Source organism: Mytilus californianus, unplaced genomic scaffold (genome assembly GCF_021869535.1).
Source record: "Mytilus californianus isolate M0D057914Y unplaced genomic scaffold, xbMytCali1.0.p SCAF_7, whole genome shotgun sequence".
Taxonomy (NCBI): domain Eukaryota; kingdom Metazoa; phylum Mollusca; class Bivalvia; order Mytilida; family Mytilidae; genus Mytilus; species Mytilus californianus.
Window position 1 is genome coordinate 96,300,692 of NW_026262723.1, and position 18,346 is coordinate 96,319,037.

General features: G+C 29.9%; 1 protein-coding gene across 5 annotated transcripts in view; it reads left to right on the top strand.

Annotated features, from left to right (window-relative positions):
• LOC127708844 (netrin receptor UNC5C-like) overlaps positions 1-18,346 on the top strand; it is an 83,654-nt gene extending 65,308 nt beyond the window's left edge. For all 5 annotated transcript variants that reach the window (XM_052213995.1, XM_052213997.1, XM_052213996.1 and 2 more), the window contains 10 exons: positions 177-236; positions 2,348-2,779; positions 3,368-3,469; positions 4,793-4,962; positions 6,427-6,663; positions 8,561-8,707; positions 13,094-13,264; positions 14,787-14,908; positions 15,247-15,348; positions 16,168-18,346. In XM_052213995.1, coding sequence (XP_052069955.1) covers positions 177-236; positions 2,348-2,779; positions 3,368-3,469; positions 4,793-4,962; positions 6,427-6,663; positions 8,561-8,707; positions 13,094-13,264; positions 14,787-14,908; positions 15,247-15,348; positions 16,168-16,339 — 1,715 coding nt within the window. In that variant the 3' untranslated portion in view covers positions 16,340-18,346. The remainder of the gene's footprint in view (positions 1-176; positions 237-2,347; positions 2,780-3,367; positions 3,470-4,792; positions 4,963-6,426; positions 6,664-8,560; positions 8,708-13,093; positions 13,265-14,786; positions 14,909-15,246; positions 15,349-16,167) is intronic.

Genomic DNA, 18,346 nt, shown 5'->3' on the forward strand with positions numbered 1-18,346 from the left:
CCACCAAAAAAAGAGAAGAAAATGGGTAATGATAAGAGAGTCTCAAATTGAAATTGTTTTGCTTGTGAATGTCAGGTCTACTTTTCATTTGACCTATATATTAATTTATCATAAAGATAAATATGTCAAATAGTGAAATTTATTGCATCTTTATATTTCCAAATTTTTATCTTCAGGTCCGAATTCTCCCAGCCTGTCATCCAATGATGAGAAGAAGATTAATAAGAATGGAACAGGTAAATTTTTATTATTCTTCTTCTAAGATTTTATTTGCTTGGTTATTACGCAAATCAGTGATTAATTGCAGCTCAGAAATATTAATCATAATAAAAAGTGTTGACGAATGTAGCAGTAATTATATAATCTGATAGAGATTAGGACAGTTTTAAGGCTAGTTTACAGCACAAGGCAGGTGTTTAATGCATTAATTCTCTGCCACACTTAGTTGACAACAGAGATTTGTAAAGGATTGTATGGATTTAGAAGCTATTTAAAGTATCAGCTTCGTGCATCTACAAATTTTGTTGTCGGAAGCACTTTTTTTGTTACTTTCAATATCCGTTGATAGCAGGCCATGAAATATTTGCCAGTAGATAGATCAAAAGACTTACAGAAATTAAATTTTCTCCTATAACCAAATCCTGATCTATAAAATGGCAGATGTTTTAAAATTCCTTACTGTTTAATACCTTTGTGCAGCTAAAATAAGGTTTAAATCTAAAAGCATGAAATTGCTAACCTTCAGAGTTAAAATATATTCAAAGATTAGATGCAAACTTTTATTTCATAGCTCCCAAGCATAAGATTATTTTCTAACTTCTGAAAAAAATGCAAATTAAATCAAACTCCCTAAGGATGTTAGTTTATCTGGTCAATCTTATTTATGTAAATTGACTTTTAATGAAGTTCATTATGGCAAAGATCATTGAACTGGTCCTGTCTGTTAAAACTTATGTGAACAAAGATGACCAGGTCTGTAATCTTTTTGAATGATTTCTAATAATGTATTTTTAATAGCTGGTCATGTACAGAAAGAGTTTTTAAAAGGACAATAGCCTTTGTATACTGAGTTACAATGTGAATTTTCATATCTGTGGTCAAATGATACTGATGCTAAATTAAATCAAATGGCTGTAAAAATATATATACTTTTTTGCTTATATAAAAATGAATATTTCTAAATTATCAAACCACATTTATCAGTTCCCTAACAGTACCTTTTTTCTTGAATGAGACTTGGAATATTAAATCAGCTATAAGATGAAGGACAATAAAAATGATATTTCATCAAATAGAATGTAAATTATGATCAGATAGTTAGCAAGGGTGGAAAGGAAATACTGGCACCAGATTTCTTATCCACGACAAAATCTTTATTAATAATTCATTGTAATAAAGATGACAAATTTCTCCGTTTGCTGATGACACTTTCTTGTTTAATGAAAGACGACATTTAATTGCATTTTGTTTCTTACGGAACTCCATTTTCTTTGATACATTTAACACAGAAATCCTACAAATCTTGTAAACAGAAGCTTGGGCATCTACAATATGTTGTTAAGAAGTCTACATATTGGCCAAAAAATGCTACACGAATTTCTGTGTGATTTGAGTGCTTCAGATAGTTATAGTTTTTGACAAGGATGATTTTGTGTTATTGTTATTGTATGTGAAAGACATTGGTCTCTGCCTTTGACGCAATATCATATTCATAGATCATAACATATAATACTGATTGGTGTCAGTGTAAATATACAAGTAGATTTGATATTGAGAAATACTTTTTGTCGAAGGTTATAACTAAATACATAACTCTTTAACTTGTAATGTCAGCATGTACATTCTTATAAGACAGAAACATTGTTGTATTCTGACTTACTTTGTGTATCTTTTCTTTTTGGTAGGTCTGTGAGTGCATATGTTTCAGATTTGTGTCAATATAGTTAATTCACTTTTATCGTATTATTATTTATAGAAAATAAATCTTATCTGATAACTATGATAGAAAACTGCTCATAGAATACAAAACAGTTTAAATAAATGACCACATGATTAGAAATTTATATATACCTTTAGGTACATGCCACATTGGAAGATCAAATTCAAACTATATTTGTATAAATCTAAACAGTCTGTGGTATCAGTGAGAGAAATAAAATCCACACACAGTACATGTATTAAACTAATAAATAGGATCTCTATTTTAATATGTCTGATACATTTGTGTTAAAATTTTACAATGGTCCAAGATGTTGACACTTTAAAAGATATGGTAAATAGCTAGACCATTGTGATATTTCACATCAGAATCCCACTAATATAAATGTCAAATAATATATAATTTCAGATATGATATCAGTTCAGCCAGATCTGACTCAAACCATGGTGTCTATTCCATATCAGAGTGCCACACCTAGCCCAGAACCACCAAATAATAATCTCATCAGTTCGGTTGAAAATATTTACGACAAACCAGATATAAATTTAGATCACAGACATTCTAATTCTTTGATAAATGCTGGACAGCCATATGCAGAATCGTCTATTTCGAATCATTCTGTGTCAAATCATTCGTCACATCATTCGGGTGATCAGATGTCGGATAAAAACACTATGACAATGAGTGCTGTAGGGGCCAGACCCCCATCGTTTACTGATAGTGCAATGGACAATCGTCACTCAATGATTTCTTTGCAGTTGCCTAGCAACATTGATATGGAAGCTGTAGTATGGGGGACGTTTAATCACATGGGAGGGAGGCTGGCTCTTCAAGAATCTGGTATGCTATCATAGTTGATAAAAAAGTTTGAATTGTAATCAAACAAATGTTTGTTATATACTTTGTACAGAACCATGCTTTTTGTTAAAAATACCTCGAATCAATAAAGCTAGAAGGATGGGACTTTCAGATTAGATCAAAATAAAATTTACCTGAATTTTAAAATTGACAAAAAATACTGTTATAAATCACTTTACAAAATTGCAATATACCTTGTAACATTTTCATTACTTTCATTCTTAAAAAGTTGGTCTGGTTAAATCTATAAAAGAAAATTGCTTGCACCTGGTAGCACAATTTTTAGATGGTTCTAAAATATATTACTTAAGTAAACAAATTATGGTTTTTAAAGTAAACTTTGATAAATGTGAAGTATAATTTGCTCGTAAATAATGTTAATAAAAGGCCTGTTCCAATTTGATAACCTTCAGTGCATTTATGTTTTCTATTTGAAAAAGTTGCAGTTAATCGTAAATTATTGAAAACCTATTTTATGCTATTGATCTTTTCAAATGCTGAGTTTATAATTCTTGTATTGAATTTTGATTTTAGAAACGTTATTAAATTTTGATTTCTCTCTTTGAACAGGTGTTAGTTTAACTGTTCCAGAAGGAGCTATCAAAAAGGGACATTCAGAAGAATTTTTCTTAGCCGTTTGTCGTGATGACAAAGATCGTCCCAAATTGTTAGGTAGGTGGTAGTTTAACTTCAAATTTGTGAAGAATCAAATTTATATCAAATATTCAAAGGTTGAACAAATTTGACTTAGTAAACAACTTATTTCCAATGATACAAATATAAATCAATAGAAGACGTGAGCTAATAGTTCCGTGCATTGATACTTGATAGACATTTTATAAAGACGAAGATGGGGGGTAGTTTGTTGTAGCCTAATACCATTGATAAAAGCCCATCAACCTACCACAACAACTATATACCTGTTCTGTCAAGCTATATGGAATAAACAATTTTACTTGATGATTATTGTTCAGTTTCCATTGTATCGTAGACTATTGTTAAAGTCGTGCAGCAGATTAGACGAACAGATCAATTTGACTTGATAAATGTAGTTCTATCATATTGGGAAACCAATTTTGTGGCTGTGGTATCCATGATAAATATAATTCATACTGCAGTAACTGAATTAATCGTAACTTATTGTTATTGTAAAGTGGATTTAAATTGAAAAGGTTAGGAATATTGTGGTTATATTGGTTAAGCTTATGATGTATTGAGAAAATCCAATCAAGTACAATAAACAAGAGATTTATTAAAGACTCTCATGGTTTCTGACTATGTAATAGTATTTCAGACATGTTTGTATAAAAAATCGGCCACAACAGATCTAATACATTGTTTTACTATATTCTACAAATAAATGGGTTTCTAACAGTTATTTTAAGTAAGCTTGGAATGGGGCTGTTTTATAAAAGTTCTTTTTTTTTTGATAAATGCAAAATTCAGCTTTTACACCTCCAGACTAACAGCCATAGGTTAACATTAAAAAAAAAAATTTTATGCCGCAAAATTATTTCAAGATCAAGTCTTTATGAATTAGGACATATGGTGATGTATAGTTACTATGATTGGATTGTTTAAGTCACCTGTAGAATTTAGGCTTTGATGATTCATATAGTTGAGGAATACAGTAACTTAACAAGTGGTATATACACCCAAAAGGCACACATTACTGATGAATATATGTGGTCTTTAAATAACTTGAAAGATGTCTATTAAATATACACACATGTATTGGTTAACCATCAACTGGTAACGTAAATGGTTATTTAAAAACACTAAAACATTGACAAATATTACAGTAAAATTCTTATATCACAATTCATATCCAAACTTTGAAGTAAAATTCTGATTTGATTTTATATTCAAAATTGATGCGAACTATATATAGACTATACCAACAACATCAGTTGAATATGAATATTTCTGAAAATATTATATGGTAAGGATTTTTCTTGTGTATGATTATCAAATTCAGACTATTTCGTATTTCAGATCGGCAGACAATAATTAGTCCTGTAATATTATGTGGACCTGGCCAGCCGGGAGTTTTGAAGAAAGCCGTCATTTTATCTTTCCAACATTGTGCCAATATGAGACTAGGAGGATGGATGCTTTCATTGTGTGGTAGTGACACATCCCCGGAAGAACCACCTAGGTGGCATGTAAGTCACTAGATCATGTAGATGTTGAACTGTAACTTGCCATTCAAAATCTAAAGGATTATGGGTAATTTTTATCCCCAAAACAAAAATATTGTCACATCATTGGTTGAATTTCCTTTGTTTGGGACGTAGTAAACCAATCACATTTGGTGTATGCTTTTTAAAATATTCCCAGAATGCATTAGATTCTGAAACAGTAAATTGTCTTATGTGGTTAAAGAGATTCATAAAAATGTGTTTACTTTCATAAATAATTATCAAAAATTACTGGATTCCTGCACATCATGTGTTTATTCTACAAAAAAAAACACAAAAAAACTGTCACATATTGTAATCAGAAATAAAACATTAAGTGTTGACAGCACTCACAAAAGGAGAAAATCACCAAGTTTGGTTTTATGAGAATTGTTGATGTAGAAAGACTAGATTTAATGAAAAATTGATTGTTTCATGCTGAAAAGTTATCAACAATTAATAATGCTTTAGATTTTTTTTATTGATGGGAAGAGAAATCATCATCAATAGAACCAATAAATTAATTTTGATAACATTAGACAAATCTGATTGAATGGCTATAAAAGATTCAGTTGATGAAAAACCCTTGCATGAATCAGTTCTATAGTTATGAGTGTCTGTAATTTTCACAGATAACCAATGAAAATTTTAATTTTATTTCCTGCATTTTCTGCGATCCTGTCATGGATAGAAATGTTAATTTCCTGTTGGATATCTAGTGTACATTATTGTATCAAATGACATCTGTTTTCACAAAAAACATCGCACTTCATATTGTTAAAGAAATATCAATACTGTATAAATACCCACAGAAGGTTAATAAAGACATCAAAACTATTAAGTAAAACAGATTAAAAACATCCATTGGAATTAATGTTGATGAAGCTTTGATCTAAAGAATTCTAAAATTTTAGCAGTCTTAATTACCGATTTGCATGTCAAACTATAGTTTTGTTGGCCTTTAGTGATTTTAATGTGATATGCAGTCTTGATTTTATTCAATCAATTCAAAGTCAAGTTCTTTGCAAAATGTCAGGGTTTAAAAGAATGTTACTTTCCATTTTCGAGTACAACTATGTCATTGTATCAATTTTGCAAATTCATCCTAGTAAAATGTATGCAAAAAAATGTAGAAACATTCCCTACTATATAAGAAAATATATAATCAGAACTTTTCAAGATTACTCATACCGGTAGTCATGCATTTGTGTATTTGTGCAAGGAGTAATATATATCCTCACACAATTGTTATATTATACTTTGGGTGAATGATATTATTTTAAGAGAAGGTATATACGTTTTTTAGACAAAGTCCCAGCACCAGAGTGTCCCCTGAAAAGGATTCTGAAGAAATGCATTTACATTATTAATTTTGGAAAACACTTTGGAAGAAAGTTTTTGAAAGTATTTAAAATATGACTAAAATACATTTTTATATTTTTTTTACAGAGAATAGTTACCTTAGGACAAGAGACAATAAATACCTCAGTATATTCACAGTTAGACCCAACACATTGTCACATAATGACAGAGCAGTTGATGAGATATGCTTTGATAGGAGAATCAATACCAGGGGGAAGGGCCGTGAAAATCCTGCGATTAGCAGCCTTTGCTGCAACACAGAATCCGTCATTGGACTTCAGCATTCGAGTCTATATGGTTGAAGATACACAAGATGCTCTAGAGGTAAAAAAAAAAAAAATACAGCTCTAATGGAGACCAATGAATGAGAAATATCTATTTTAGAGCTTATTAAAAAATCTGATTAATCACATGACTGTATTCAAATGAGTTGTATTTTATCATGCATCTGCTTATAGTAATGAAATTCTGCAAACAAATCTGTTATCTCTGTTTATAGGAATGAATCTTGAAATCTGTAATGAGTAATTCATATTCTTAAATGTTTTTAACAAGACACACTTAGATTCAGTTGAAATCAAATACCAAACATTTGATAACATACCTTTAAAATCCAGAATTCATAACACAAGAGTATAAGTTTAAATTTAGATATAATTTGATTCTTCATAAATCTTTTTTTGTTTTGAAAAACATGAGGTTAGGGGGAGTTCAAAAATGTTGACTTTGTAAACTTTGGAAGTAACAGATGTAAGAGATAAGAATTTACCATTTATTGTCATAGGGGCATTCCATGGGGGAATTTAATAGATTCTGTCATCTAAAATACATCTTCTCTGCCATTCTGAAATGATAATTCACAATTTATGATCATTAAATCACTAAAATTGGATTTTGAAAATGTCGTTTTTCACATATTTCATCTTAATTATGACAAAATTCTTATTTTCTTTGAAATTTGATTCTAATACCCCTCATTTTATGGAGTGTATTTATGATATCTCTTGTTAACATTACATTGTTCATCTGGACATTATAGAGATAGTATATTGGTCAATGTTATCATCTGGACAAGCTAAAGTGGTCATTTATCATGTACAGAACAACCTATAATCATAATCTTCACTTTATTCTGCATATCCACTGCTGCATCTTGTTTAAACAAACATCAGCTGCTCTTACTTTGTATAAAATCACAATATAAATGATCAGGGAATAAATCTCACACAAAACCTTCTTATCTGTGCCTTTGTCAAGTCATGGAATTTTGACAATGAGAAATTTGTGATGAAAAATGGACTACACATGCAGACTAATGTATTTGGCTAAGCTGACAAATTAGAGGGTCTAAAACAAAGTGTTTTTACATTTGATTCAGACCTAATACAGATTTTATAAGGTTTTTTGACGAGGAGAAAGATTAGGAGCTTTAGAAAAAGTAATCAAACATGGATGAAATTGAGTGCTTAAAACCTAAAATTCTAATTTCACAACTGTGATTAGGTAATTTATCATACTTGTAATTTTCTGTCATTGTTGTTGTCGTGGTGATCTGCATCCTTTGTCTTGAGATTTTCAATCTGGTATTTTATCAAGACTTTTTAGCAATAAATGTATGATGTGTTTGTCCTGATGACAACCTAGTCAAAAAGAAAAATACTTTTTCTTAAGCTGGTCTGAAATTTCAATGAAAATAAGATTTGGTTACAATAAAATAATATCTGTAATACTGCAAAAAAAAGACCAGCACTAAAACATGACGAAAAGTACAATCATATTTAAATGTAGGTCATTACTAGATTATAGAGTAAGGATGAAAATAAAATAAAAGGATCGAATATGTTGATTCAGAAGCAAATATTTGACATTCTTACACATCACTCAAACTTAACACATTATATTTTTCTATAATATTAACTTAGAAGTAACAGTCTTGTATTTTATGATTTCCTGACATCTGTCTGTTGTTCGATGGTTGCAAATAATCATTTTTGCTATTCCCTCACCTTAACATCTCAAGTAGTTACCAATATAGATTGTCTTGCTTTGCTAATTTTTGAACTGTAAACTCTGAATTTGAAACACTGAATTGAAGAAATACTGAGATACTTATATATAGTATACATTTATGACATTAAGAGAATTCTCAAATTAGAAAATGGACACAGTTTTATGCAACCAAAGTTAATGTTAGCTAAAACTTTCTTTTATTAACTTTCAGAGTGTAATCCAAGAAGAAAATAGATATGGTGGTAGATTACTTGATAAACCAAAACAAATTCCATTCCAAGATGGGGGACACAATCTTTGTCTTACAATAGAAGACCTTCCACCAGGCTGGAGAAGTAAATTAGCTGCTAATTACCAGGTAATTTTTTTAGTTATTACAGGTTTTTACTGTAAATTCAGAAATTATTGAGAGCAGTTATTATTGTGATATTTTACCTGACCAACCAAAACTCGAGATTAATTATTGCAATTTTAGGAAAATGTGTGTTCTTATTATAGGGATAATTACCCAGTGGCGTCATTCGCATTAATAAAAACTTTGCAATAATTTCTGAATTTACATTAATATTATTATTGCGTAAATAATGACTGGTAATTTAGATGAAACAACTGAATGGTAAACCATAAAATTGTGACAATTTTTTGTTGTGCATAAAATGTAAGGTGTGGTGAAGCTTGATATTGCAATTATTACAGCAGACTGTTGTACTGAAAGGTATTAAATGCAATTAACCCAGGTAACTAGTATTTATTCTATTGAGTTCATAACAAGATCTTATGTATTATGACGGATATAGCACTAATTACATTGAAATGGAGGAAGGAATGAACCGTTAATTACATTGTAATGAAACGACTAGCTTAAAGTGATAATAGAAGAATTATAGGTGTAAATCTCTGTCTTCGGGGACCTGATTAGTAAACAATACCTGGCTTTGCACCTGGCCATCATGGTCAGCAGAGCAATCAACATTGAAATTAACATCATGTTGAGGTGTAAATTATGTTAACGTGTGGCATAAGGTAGTTTGTTCCGTACATTTGCATGTCACACTTTATAGCATATTATGGAAAGTGTGTTGTTTCTATTGTTTTCTAGTCATCCATATTAAAATTAATAGTGTACATCAAGTTTTTGAAAAGAAGCAATTTTATTTTATTTTGTTGTCAACTGCCTTACATTAAGATAATTAAACTGGTTTTGTCTTTCAATACTTAAAGGGGAAAGAAGTCATGTGTTTTTATATTGCAGTCAGCTGCTATAGAGTGACATCATGTTAGGGTCTGAAGACTTTCTATAAACACAATATTTTTATGGATTATAAAGATACCACAAATTATTTAAAACAGCAGGTGGAAAAACTAAGACAAAATTTAGTGCAAAAAAATGAATGCTTAAAAGAGTTCAGTTAAGTTCACTTGTACATTTTCTTGGCTGAAATAAAAAAGCTGTTCTGTGCATAATTTTCTAATAAATCTTTACAAGAACTGACCAATAAGAATAAATTAGTGGTCATTAATTTACAGGCCTAGCTATCTGCCAATTAAATTGTCCAAATAATACCATACAGCAGCAGTTATCCATATTTTTATAACAACATTTCTGAGATTGAAGACTTTAGTCCACCATCTTACAAATTTTCGTTTCATTCTATGAAACAGACACATGTTTGGGTGTTGTTCAGCAGTATTATGCTAGGACATAATTAAGATATATATTAAAGGGTTTGTACCCTGTCAGAAAAAGTAATGAATTGATTTTGACAGTAAAATCAATATTGTCTAATTCCAAGACAATTTGAACATTGTTTCTGACCACAGTGAATGGTAACTTAAGATTATTCAAATTATCTCCAATAGTGTGTGTTAAATCTGAGGCATGTGTCTTTAATTAAGTTATTGTTATCCTTTAATTAAATTAATTATCATTCATTAACTTCAAGGGTAACAAATATTGAATTAGATTTAGTTTTCATGGGTTGATGTAGACCCACAGTGCATTTCTTTGATGTTGGACTGACTGGCCTGGTGTAAAAAGTCATCTCAAATATCATGAATATTGTAAAGCTTTCACTTAATTAGCAAGACAAATTTTTGTAATATGTCCAAGTTAAAATACACTCTTTTCTCAGTCCTAATACTGAATGACATTGCTAAGATAACAAATCTAGATAGATAATTTAATGTAAGAATTTCATAGCCATAATTCACTTAAGCTATGCATTACAATTTTTTTCTGAAGGCTAGACTGATAATTTCATTTAAAAAATTTAAGAGCGATGATTTACTTAAGCTATGTATAACATTTATCTGAAAATAATACAATTTGGGTTGATTTCTTTGATGAAATGTTGCAGATTTTATTTCAGTGATGAAATCTATTTGAATGAGAATATGTCTTAAGTCTTTGATATACAACATTTACAAGCCTTTTTCACAATCCATCTGATTATTACACTTACATCAGGATTTGGTTTGTCCAATGCAACTGGTTAAATAAAGACAGTTTGTTCAGTACATATCAGACCTACTTGATACTTTGATTGTGTGCCAATGATGTTAACATTTTACTTTGAAGTCAGCTTATTTCTGGGGAATTTAATGTCAAAGAAATGAAAAAAAGAGGAAGTTTATGTATCTTACTATAACCTATGTTTGAATAGATCTAAGAACATTGAAATTGGTAAAGAAATGTAAAAAATGAAAGTTTATATTTTGCTGACTTCATTCTTTTTGTAGTGATAAGTGTTTTCTAGATTGTCAGTTTGATTAAGAGAAAACAAAATTGGAATGACAAAATGAAGGAGAAAAAAAAGAATTTAGACTTTAAAAGTATAAGCAAAGTTTGTTGTGAAAATAATGAGGGGTTTTGGGTTTTTTCTTAGTTCACAATGCTGTTCAAATACCATTCTAAGAAGACTTTAGATGTTGTGTTAAAACTGATTTTTTTTTATTTCCGGCTGAACTCTAAAAGTTTGACAAGCAATTTCCCCATTTATTATTGATTACTTTAATGATGGGTTGAACAGGGGACATGAAGATTTACTAGGGTATAAAATTTCAGATTAATATATGCCTACTTTTGACACCCATATTCTACATGACAAGTCTGGGCCAGTGTATTGTTCTTGTTGAAGGGTAGGGAGATGAACTACACAGCCCAAACCATTCTGGCAATTTTCACACTCTTCAAAATTGAAATTTTATGTGATTTGATTATTGTTTGGAAATTTTGTGATTGGCAGGTGTTCATATTAATGTTTTAGAGGAAAGAAGATATGAGTATTATACTGTGATATAAATTCTAACCTTGGGTCAAGTGGGCAATTATTACCCCCATGGGGAGCCTCTTATGATATCAACAAACAGATCAAGTGTTTTACATTCATCATTTATTTCTTTTCTTATTCTGTCAACAATCAACATTTTACTTTGATAAACATCGAATACATAAATCATAAGACCTCTATCTTCAAACTATCCAATTTCTCAGATCTCAAGGTCAATCAAAGGTTAATTAGTAGAGGGGGTCAGCTTAAAATATTATACCCCTCCATACTTTGCTTAGTGGGAAGCTGGATGACAAATGTTAAATGTAGAAGTTTAAAGATTTTAGTCATGTTTATGTGGCCATAAAGAATCAAAATAGCTTTGACAGGATTGAGATCTTGCTTTTGCAGATGTCTACCCCTATCACAGTCAAGTCAACCATTTTTTCTGATTAATTGCTTCTTTCTTTTGTCAATCATTGGTTTGTGAAGCAGATGACCTGAGAGATTTCTGTTGAAACTTTTTCCAATAAACAAAATTAACTATTAAAAAGGAATGACATTTTTTTTATCAGATTTTGGTGTTCATTTCAGAGTTTGTAAAACAAAGAATTTTGCAGCTTTCAGTGATCTGTAATAAATTCTATGATTATATCATTGAAATGTAATCAACAGAATGAATAAAAGTCAGATGAAACAATGCAAGTGTGAAATCAGGAATATTGTCAACTCTGTAGGGAGGGGAGATAACTTCTCAAGTGTCAAATGATTGTTTCAACTTCATTTAACACGATTTTAATCAGTTTTTTACTCTTTGTTGAAAATGATCTGGCTTTTTGAAATAGATTATATATATAATTAAATTATTTTTTAGGTTTTTTAATTGTTGTTTGATATTTCAGTTATTGCATTTATAATTTTTTTATGATATGTATTTAAGATAAATAAACCTGATAATATTCGTTTCTGCTAGCTGGTTTTCATCAAAAACATTTCACTAACCAGTATACTGAGTTATGATTTCCTGTGCCTTGTCACTCAAAATGGTACTTCTAAACCACTGATTGAAATATAAGGATGGAAATTAACATGTTATTGTTATTGAAGTAATTATGTCTATAAAATTACATTTCTGATCAATACAATGACATGATTCTTCTGCTTGATTTCAGAATTGTTTTAAAAATGTCAAACAAACAGTACAAAAATCTTCAAACATGCAGAAATACATGTCTATTTTTTGGAAAATGTAGATTTCAGAAGTCACTTTTGTTGATGCAGCTGACTGTAAAATAATGATTAAACTGTTAATCTTTCCTGTTTTGTTTGCTTAAAAGAACTTGCTATCAATTTTGTAGCTTTAGTATAAGGCAGGGATGGTTACAACCTGTTCACTTATTATACACATTCATATTTTGCCTAGAATTAATGTAAATAATGGAGTGTCATTTTAATTTTGATTTTTTCTTCTTCAGGAAATTCCATTTCAACATATATGGAGTGGGAACCAGAACAATCTCCACTGTTCGTTCTCATTGGAGATGACAGAACGGGGATTACACAAAGTCTCCTGTAAAATACAGGTCTACCAGAAAGCTATTCTTAGTAACAGACAGGTGCTTAATATCTTCAATAATTTTAAAGAGGTAGGTATCTAAATAGCTTCTGATGGAATTATACAATTCCATTGGAATATATATCAGTCATTTAGAGTTTGATCAATATGTCAAAAGGAAAACAAGTTATTAGGTTCTACATAAAAATGAGTTAAAGCAAAAGCTTTGCCAAATCAAATCTGATCATAATCTTTCTTGTCATTAAAATTAGATATACATTGTACATGGTTTGTGACAATCAAACAATACATGAAATATAAATAAGTAAATCTTTCATTTGAATTACTTCTTATTTAGAAAGCTGCTGCAACCATTGTCACTTAATGACGGTCCATTAAGTGGGGAGATTTTTTTGTAGCATAAAGCTTGTGCAAACCGTTTTATTTTTAAAATCTATTTCCGAAGCATAGTAATGTCATTGGTGTTCTTTCAGGTCATGCTTATTTAATACAATGTGAAAGTTAAGTAACAAAACTTCCCTGTTTCTCTCTTCCTCCCTCTTGAAAGAAACAAAGATGTGAAAATTATACAGCAGAGTCAATACTTTCCATAATTCTTCTTTAAGTCAACAATAAAACAAGCACCTGTTGAAGATTAGCAGTAAATTATCATATGCTCTGTTCTGGTTGACCATTATTTAAAGTTAATTACCATATAACCTGTCCTGGTCAGTGGCTTAATGTTTATTTCTGTCATTAAATAGTCAATCATTTTCAGAATATATGTATCCAATCTTAGAAATCTACATCTGTTCAATTTCATTTGTGGAGAATGCCTTTGTTGTGTGTTTATCTAAACGATCTTCTTGAAATTCATTTTTCTTTTTCTTTGAGATAGATAACATTTTTTTATATTTTCTCCAAATTGTAATTTGCCAAATCAAAGAGTATAAGATTGATGTAGGCTATGATCCAGAAATATCTTGCTGTATAAACTGTTTTGTTTTGTGCATCGTACTTGTAGAAATGTTTAAATGGACCTGAGTGTTTGTTTTGTTTATCAGTATCTGCTAAGCTGGATGTTAGTACATTATAACTATTACTTCACTCTCTGATTCAGAACTTGTATAAATAAATCCTACGAAGTGATGGCAACTTTAGTAGAGAATGCCAGGTCAAATTTGTAATATAGAAATCTCAAATTATTAATTTAGATCTCCCACTAGTTGGATGAGCAGATACCATGTGTTGATGTATATATATACACAAAAATTCTTGTATACTGCACCCATTTCAAGATTTCTTTGGAAACACTTAGGCCTGTTTTATTTTCTTCTAAATGGTCAGATTTATTTTGATTTTAATAAGAATTCTTAAATAACCAATTGGTGCTGAATATAAAAAATAAAAAAAACAAGATAATATACTATTACAGTAAGTAGAATTTCAGTATGAGCAGTTTTGAATTTAACAGTTAAACAAGTTTGAATTTGAATACATTTGACAAACTGCATGTTTAAATGCATGTCCATTTTAAAACTGTCATAAGCACAATCAAGGTTAACACTGTCATATATTTATTCTGTTTAAATCATATTTTCCTTTTTTTTCAGAAACCCTTACCATTACAGACCCCTACTTCAACATTAAAAGGACGATCATCAACAGTGACAACAAATTCTAGTTCAGGGTATAATTCAATGGTTACATTAGATCCTGCTGGAAATAATTTTAGGTAAATATTGGTGCATTATTTCTTAAGTCTTAACAACCAGAAGGAAACAAAGTCTTAACGACCAGAAGGAAACAATGAATTCCAAAAGTACCAGTAAAGTTTCTTTTAAGCAAAACAAATAATAACTTGAAGATATAAAGTGCTTTGTTGGATGTTTGAAAAGAAGATGTAGATATGAACTTACATAAGCAAAGAAAGAACAACACATTGATAATATGGGCATGTACATGGTAACAAAAGCTACAGTATCCGTAGCAAATGTGTAAATATATGTTATGAATACCAGAATACTGGAATTGAATGATGACAAAGATATTAACTTTTAGTTGTATTTTCAGGTTACCCAGTCATATTCGGTACCAGTTATGTCTATTATTAGATCCACCAAATGCCAGAGGCAATGATTGGAGAATGTTAGCACAAGCACTAACTGTAGACAGGTAGGTACCAGATTTACACTTTATTAAACAGTTTGATTAATTCAGATTTTTACAATAATGTGGATTTTAATTATAGTATTACATCTAGGGGCCATCTTGAACTTGCAGTGAGGTTTGAGACTAAGCTCTGTTGAATACCTCTATATGAATTTTGAGATGTAACAAAAGCTGTTCCCTTGCTATTGACCTTTTCAAGTGTATTATGAATTTTGTGTCATGAATGAATACACTATACGCATACTTCTTACATCCAACAGTAAAACCCTTGTAAAAAATGATTCATGTCAGAATTGGGAGGTTAGATATGATGCCTCATGTTAAGGAATTCTGAAAGTGTAACACTCTGCACATTAAAGAACCCTTATAACAAAACTCTGTGGTCCATAGGTGGCCTGTTGCAAAGCAAAATTTTGACCCATATCCATACTCTCATTTTCCAGTGGATGATCAAATTTCCTGCCAGTAAACCTATCTTGCAGAGACTACCTATTATATTAATTGCAAATTTTAGTTTTGTTCCTGAATATGCATGTAATATTTGCCAATTTACATTTTACATCAACAATCAATTGATCGATAATACACCTTATCCCTTCTTATCTATTGATTGTTGACAATGTAATAAAAAAATTATTGATAGATGAAATATGTAATTATAAATATAATAAACTCCAATTGTAGATCTACAATATGTGACAATGAATAAAAGTAACACATAGATGAGAATAAGAATGGTATCCCTCATGGAATTGGATATAACTCAAATTTTTATAATTTTATTTCTATTTGAGGTAACTTATTTTTCATTTTTTCTTTCAGATATGTTCAATATTTCGCAACCAAACCTTCACCAACAGAGCACATATTGGACTTATGGGAGGCACGTCATCGGGAAGAATCTGCAATAACTGACTTAATGAATATTTTCCGTGTTATGGGGAGATTGGATGTTGCTGCAGTCTTAGAAAAAGATATGGGATCATGGTTATGACAGCGGAAATATTCTTGTGCTATGCAAGTGTAAATGTGATGAGTGTTTTCTAAATTGTGATAAAATGAACAAATGATGCTTGGCTGAGAAGCACGAGTGCATGACTACTACTGTTATGCAAAAGAGTGCTGTACCATAGAAGGATTGATGAAGGTGGATGCATATCTTCTTTTGCAATGAGTGCTTTACTTTCGTCGCCTATTCTTGCTAAAAAAATAGAAAAATGACACTTAAGGTGCATTTTTGCTTCAGTATCAATAATAGTTGGAACTGAGGAATGTGAAAAAGACATGTTCTATAATGCCTATAATATGGAATAAAACATTCTGCGAATTTATATAAATGAAATACAATTAAAAACTCATATCTGACTTTAAATAGCAGATTTAATAAATTAATATCAAATGAATGCAATAATTAGTCACTATGCATTAAGACAGTAACCATAGCAACATGTCAAGACACTGGAGACAATAATAATAGACAGTGCTGTGTTGAGATTATTAAGGCATTCAACAGCTAATGAATATGCATGAACTTCAATATGCAAATTTCTTCCAAATAGTTGTTGAAAAGGAAGATAACATTGTTTATTGTCTCATTTTAGAAGGCTGTGATGATTATATATAATTATTAATTCCATGTTGTTATAGAAATTTTCTTATTCCAAAAAAATTTCTTTCAAGGTTATAAAAGAGGAAATTGGCTACATGTGGCACTTTGAAATTCAGCGCTTAAATTAATTACTAATATTAAGTGTTATTTTACTTTTTGGTTAATCTTGCCATGTAAAATTTTTATTTTATTTTACTGAACACAAAGAAAAGATAATATTTATTATTTTTTTATTTTGTCTATTCACTGTTTTAGTATGACGGAGATATAGAATTAATATTTACTGAAATTTTTAAAGTGCTATTGATGTGTTATTTTTCATACATGTAAAAAGTTTATAGATATGAAACATGTTTATGTAAAAAGAAACAGCTATCCTGACAGTAAGGGTAGTTGTACCATTGATCGAGTTTGTTGTTCCAGCAATAAATGTTTGATAAGTGTATTTTAAAATCAAAATTTTTATGAAATGTGATCAGTCGTCTTGTCATTTTGAGAGAAATTACATCACAAATTATGTTTTCTAGTCATTTTGGTGTGGAAGATACATATCACTTCTTCATTTCATGTATGTTTGAGACAAACATTGGAAGGATTTGTTACATTTCAGTAGTTAGCTTTACATTGTTATTTCAAATAGTTTTTATTTTTGTGTACGTATTTGATTTTGAAAGGCTTCATGATCATATGCAATATACTATCAACAAAATTAATTTCATGCATAGAACTACACATTTAACATGTTTTTCTTTAAATGGTTCATATCGACCATTTATTATTTTCAGACCATATATTTCTTATTGAGATGTATTTAATTAAATCAAAGATCAACTGAAATCATCTGGTGCTAAAACATGTCTTGCTTAAAAAAAAAAAATATGTAGTTTGGCATGTGTTTGCCAAAAGTGAAAAAGTATACAAACTGCTGAAAATATCTGTAAAATTGGAACAATTGTAAAAAAAAAACTGTATTGTTACTGTTATTTATGGGTTAATGTTATCCCTCAAACTGCGATAAAAAAGTTATTGGTTTCAGTGTTCCAAAATAAGCTTATTTATTTCATTTTCTTTGCGAGTTGTGATTATTTACTGAATTATGGAATAAAAAGTTCTAATGAAAAAAAAACATCAAGTCCAAACCCTTTTCAGAAGTTAATCTTCTGCTTACAGAGAAACTGTAATGCAGGTTATATAAGTCAGTATTACAGGTGATTACAGTCAGTAAGAGTTAATGTATTACAGGTGAATACATATATTGTTGGATTTGTAAATTATGTAAATTATTATAAAAATGGTAGAAAACCATTTACTTATATATGAAAGTTTTGTATATATTATATAAAACATTGACATTATAAATGATGACTGAAAATAAATATGAAAATACCTGAA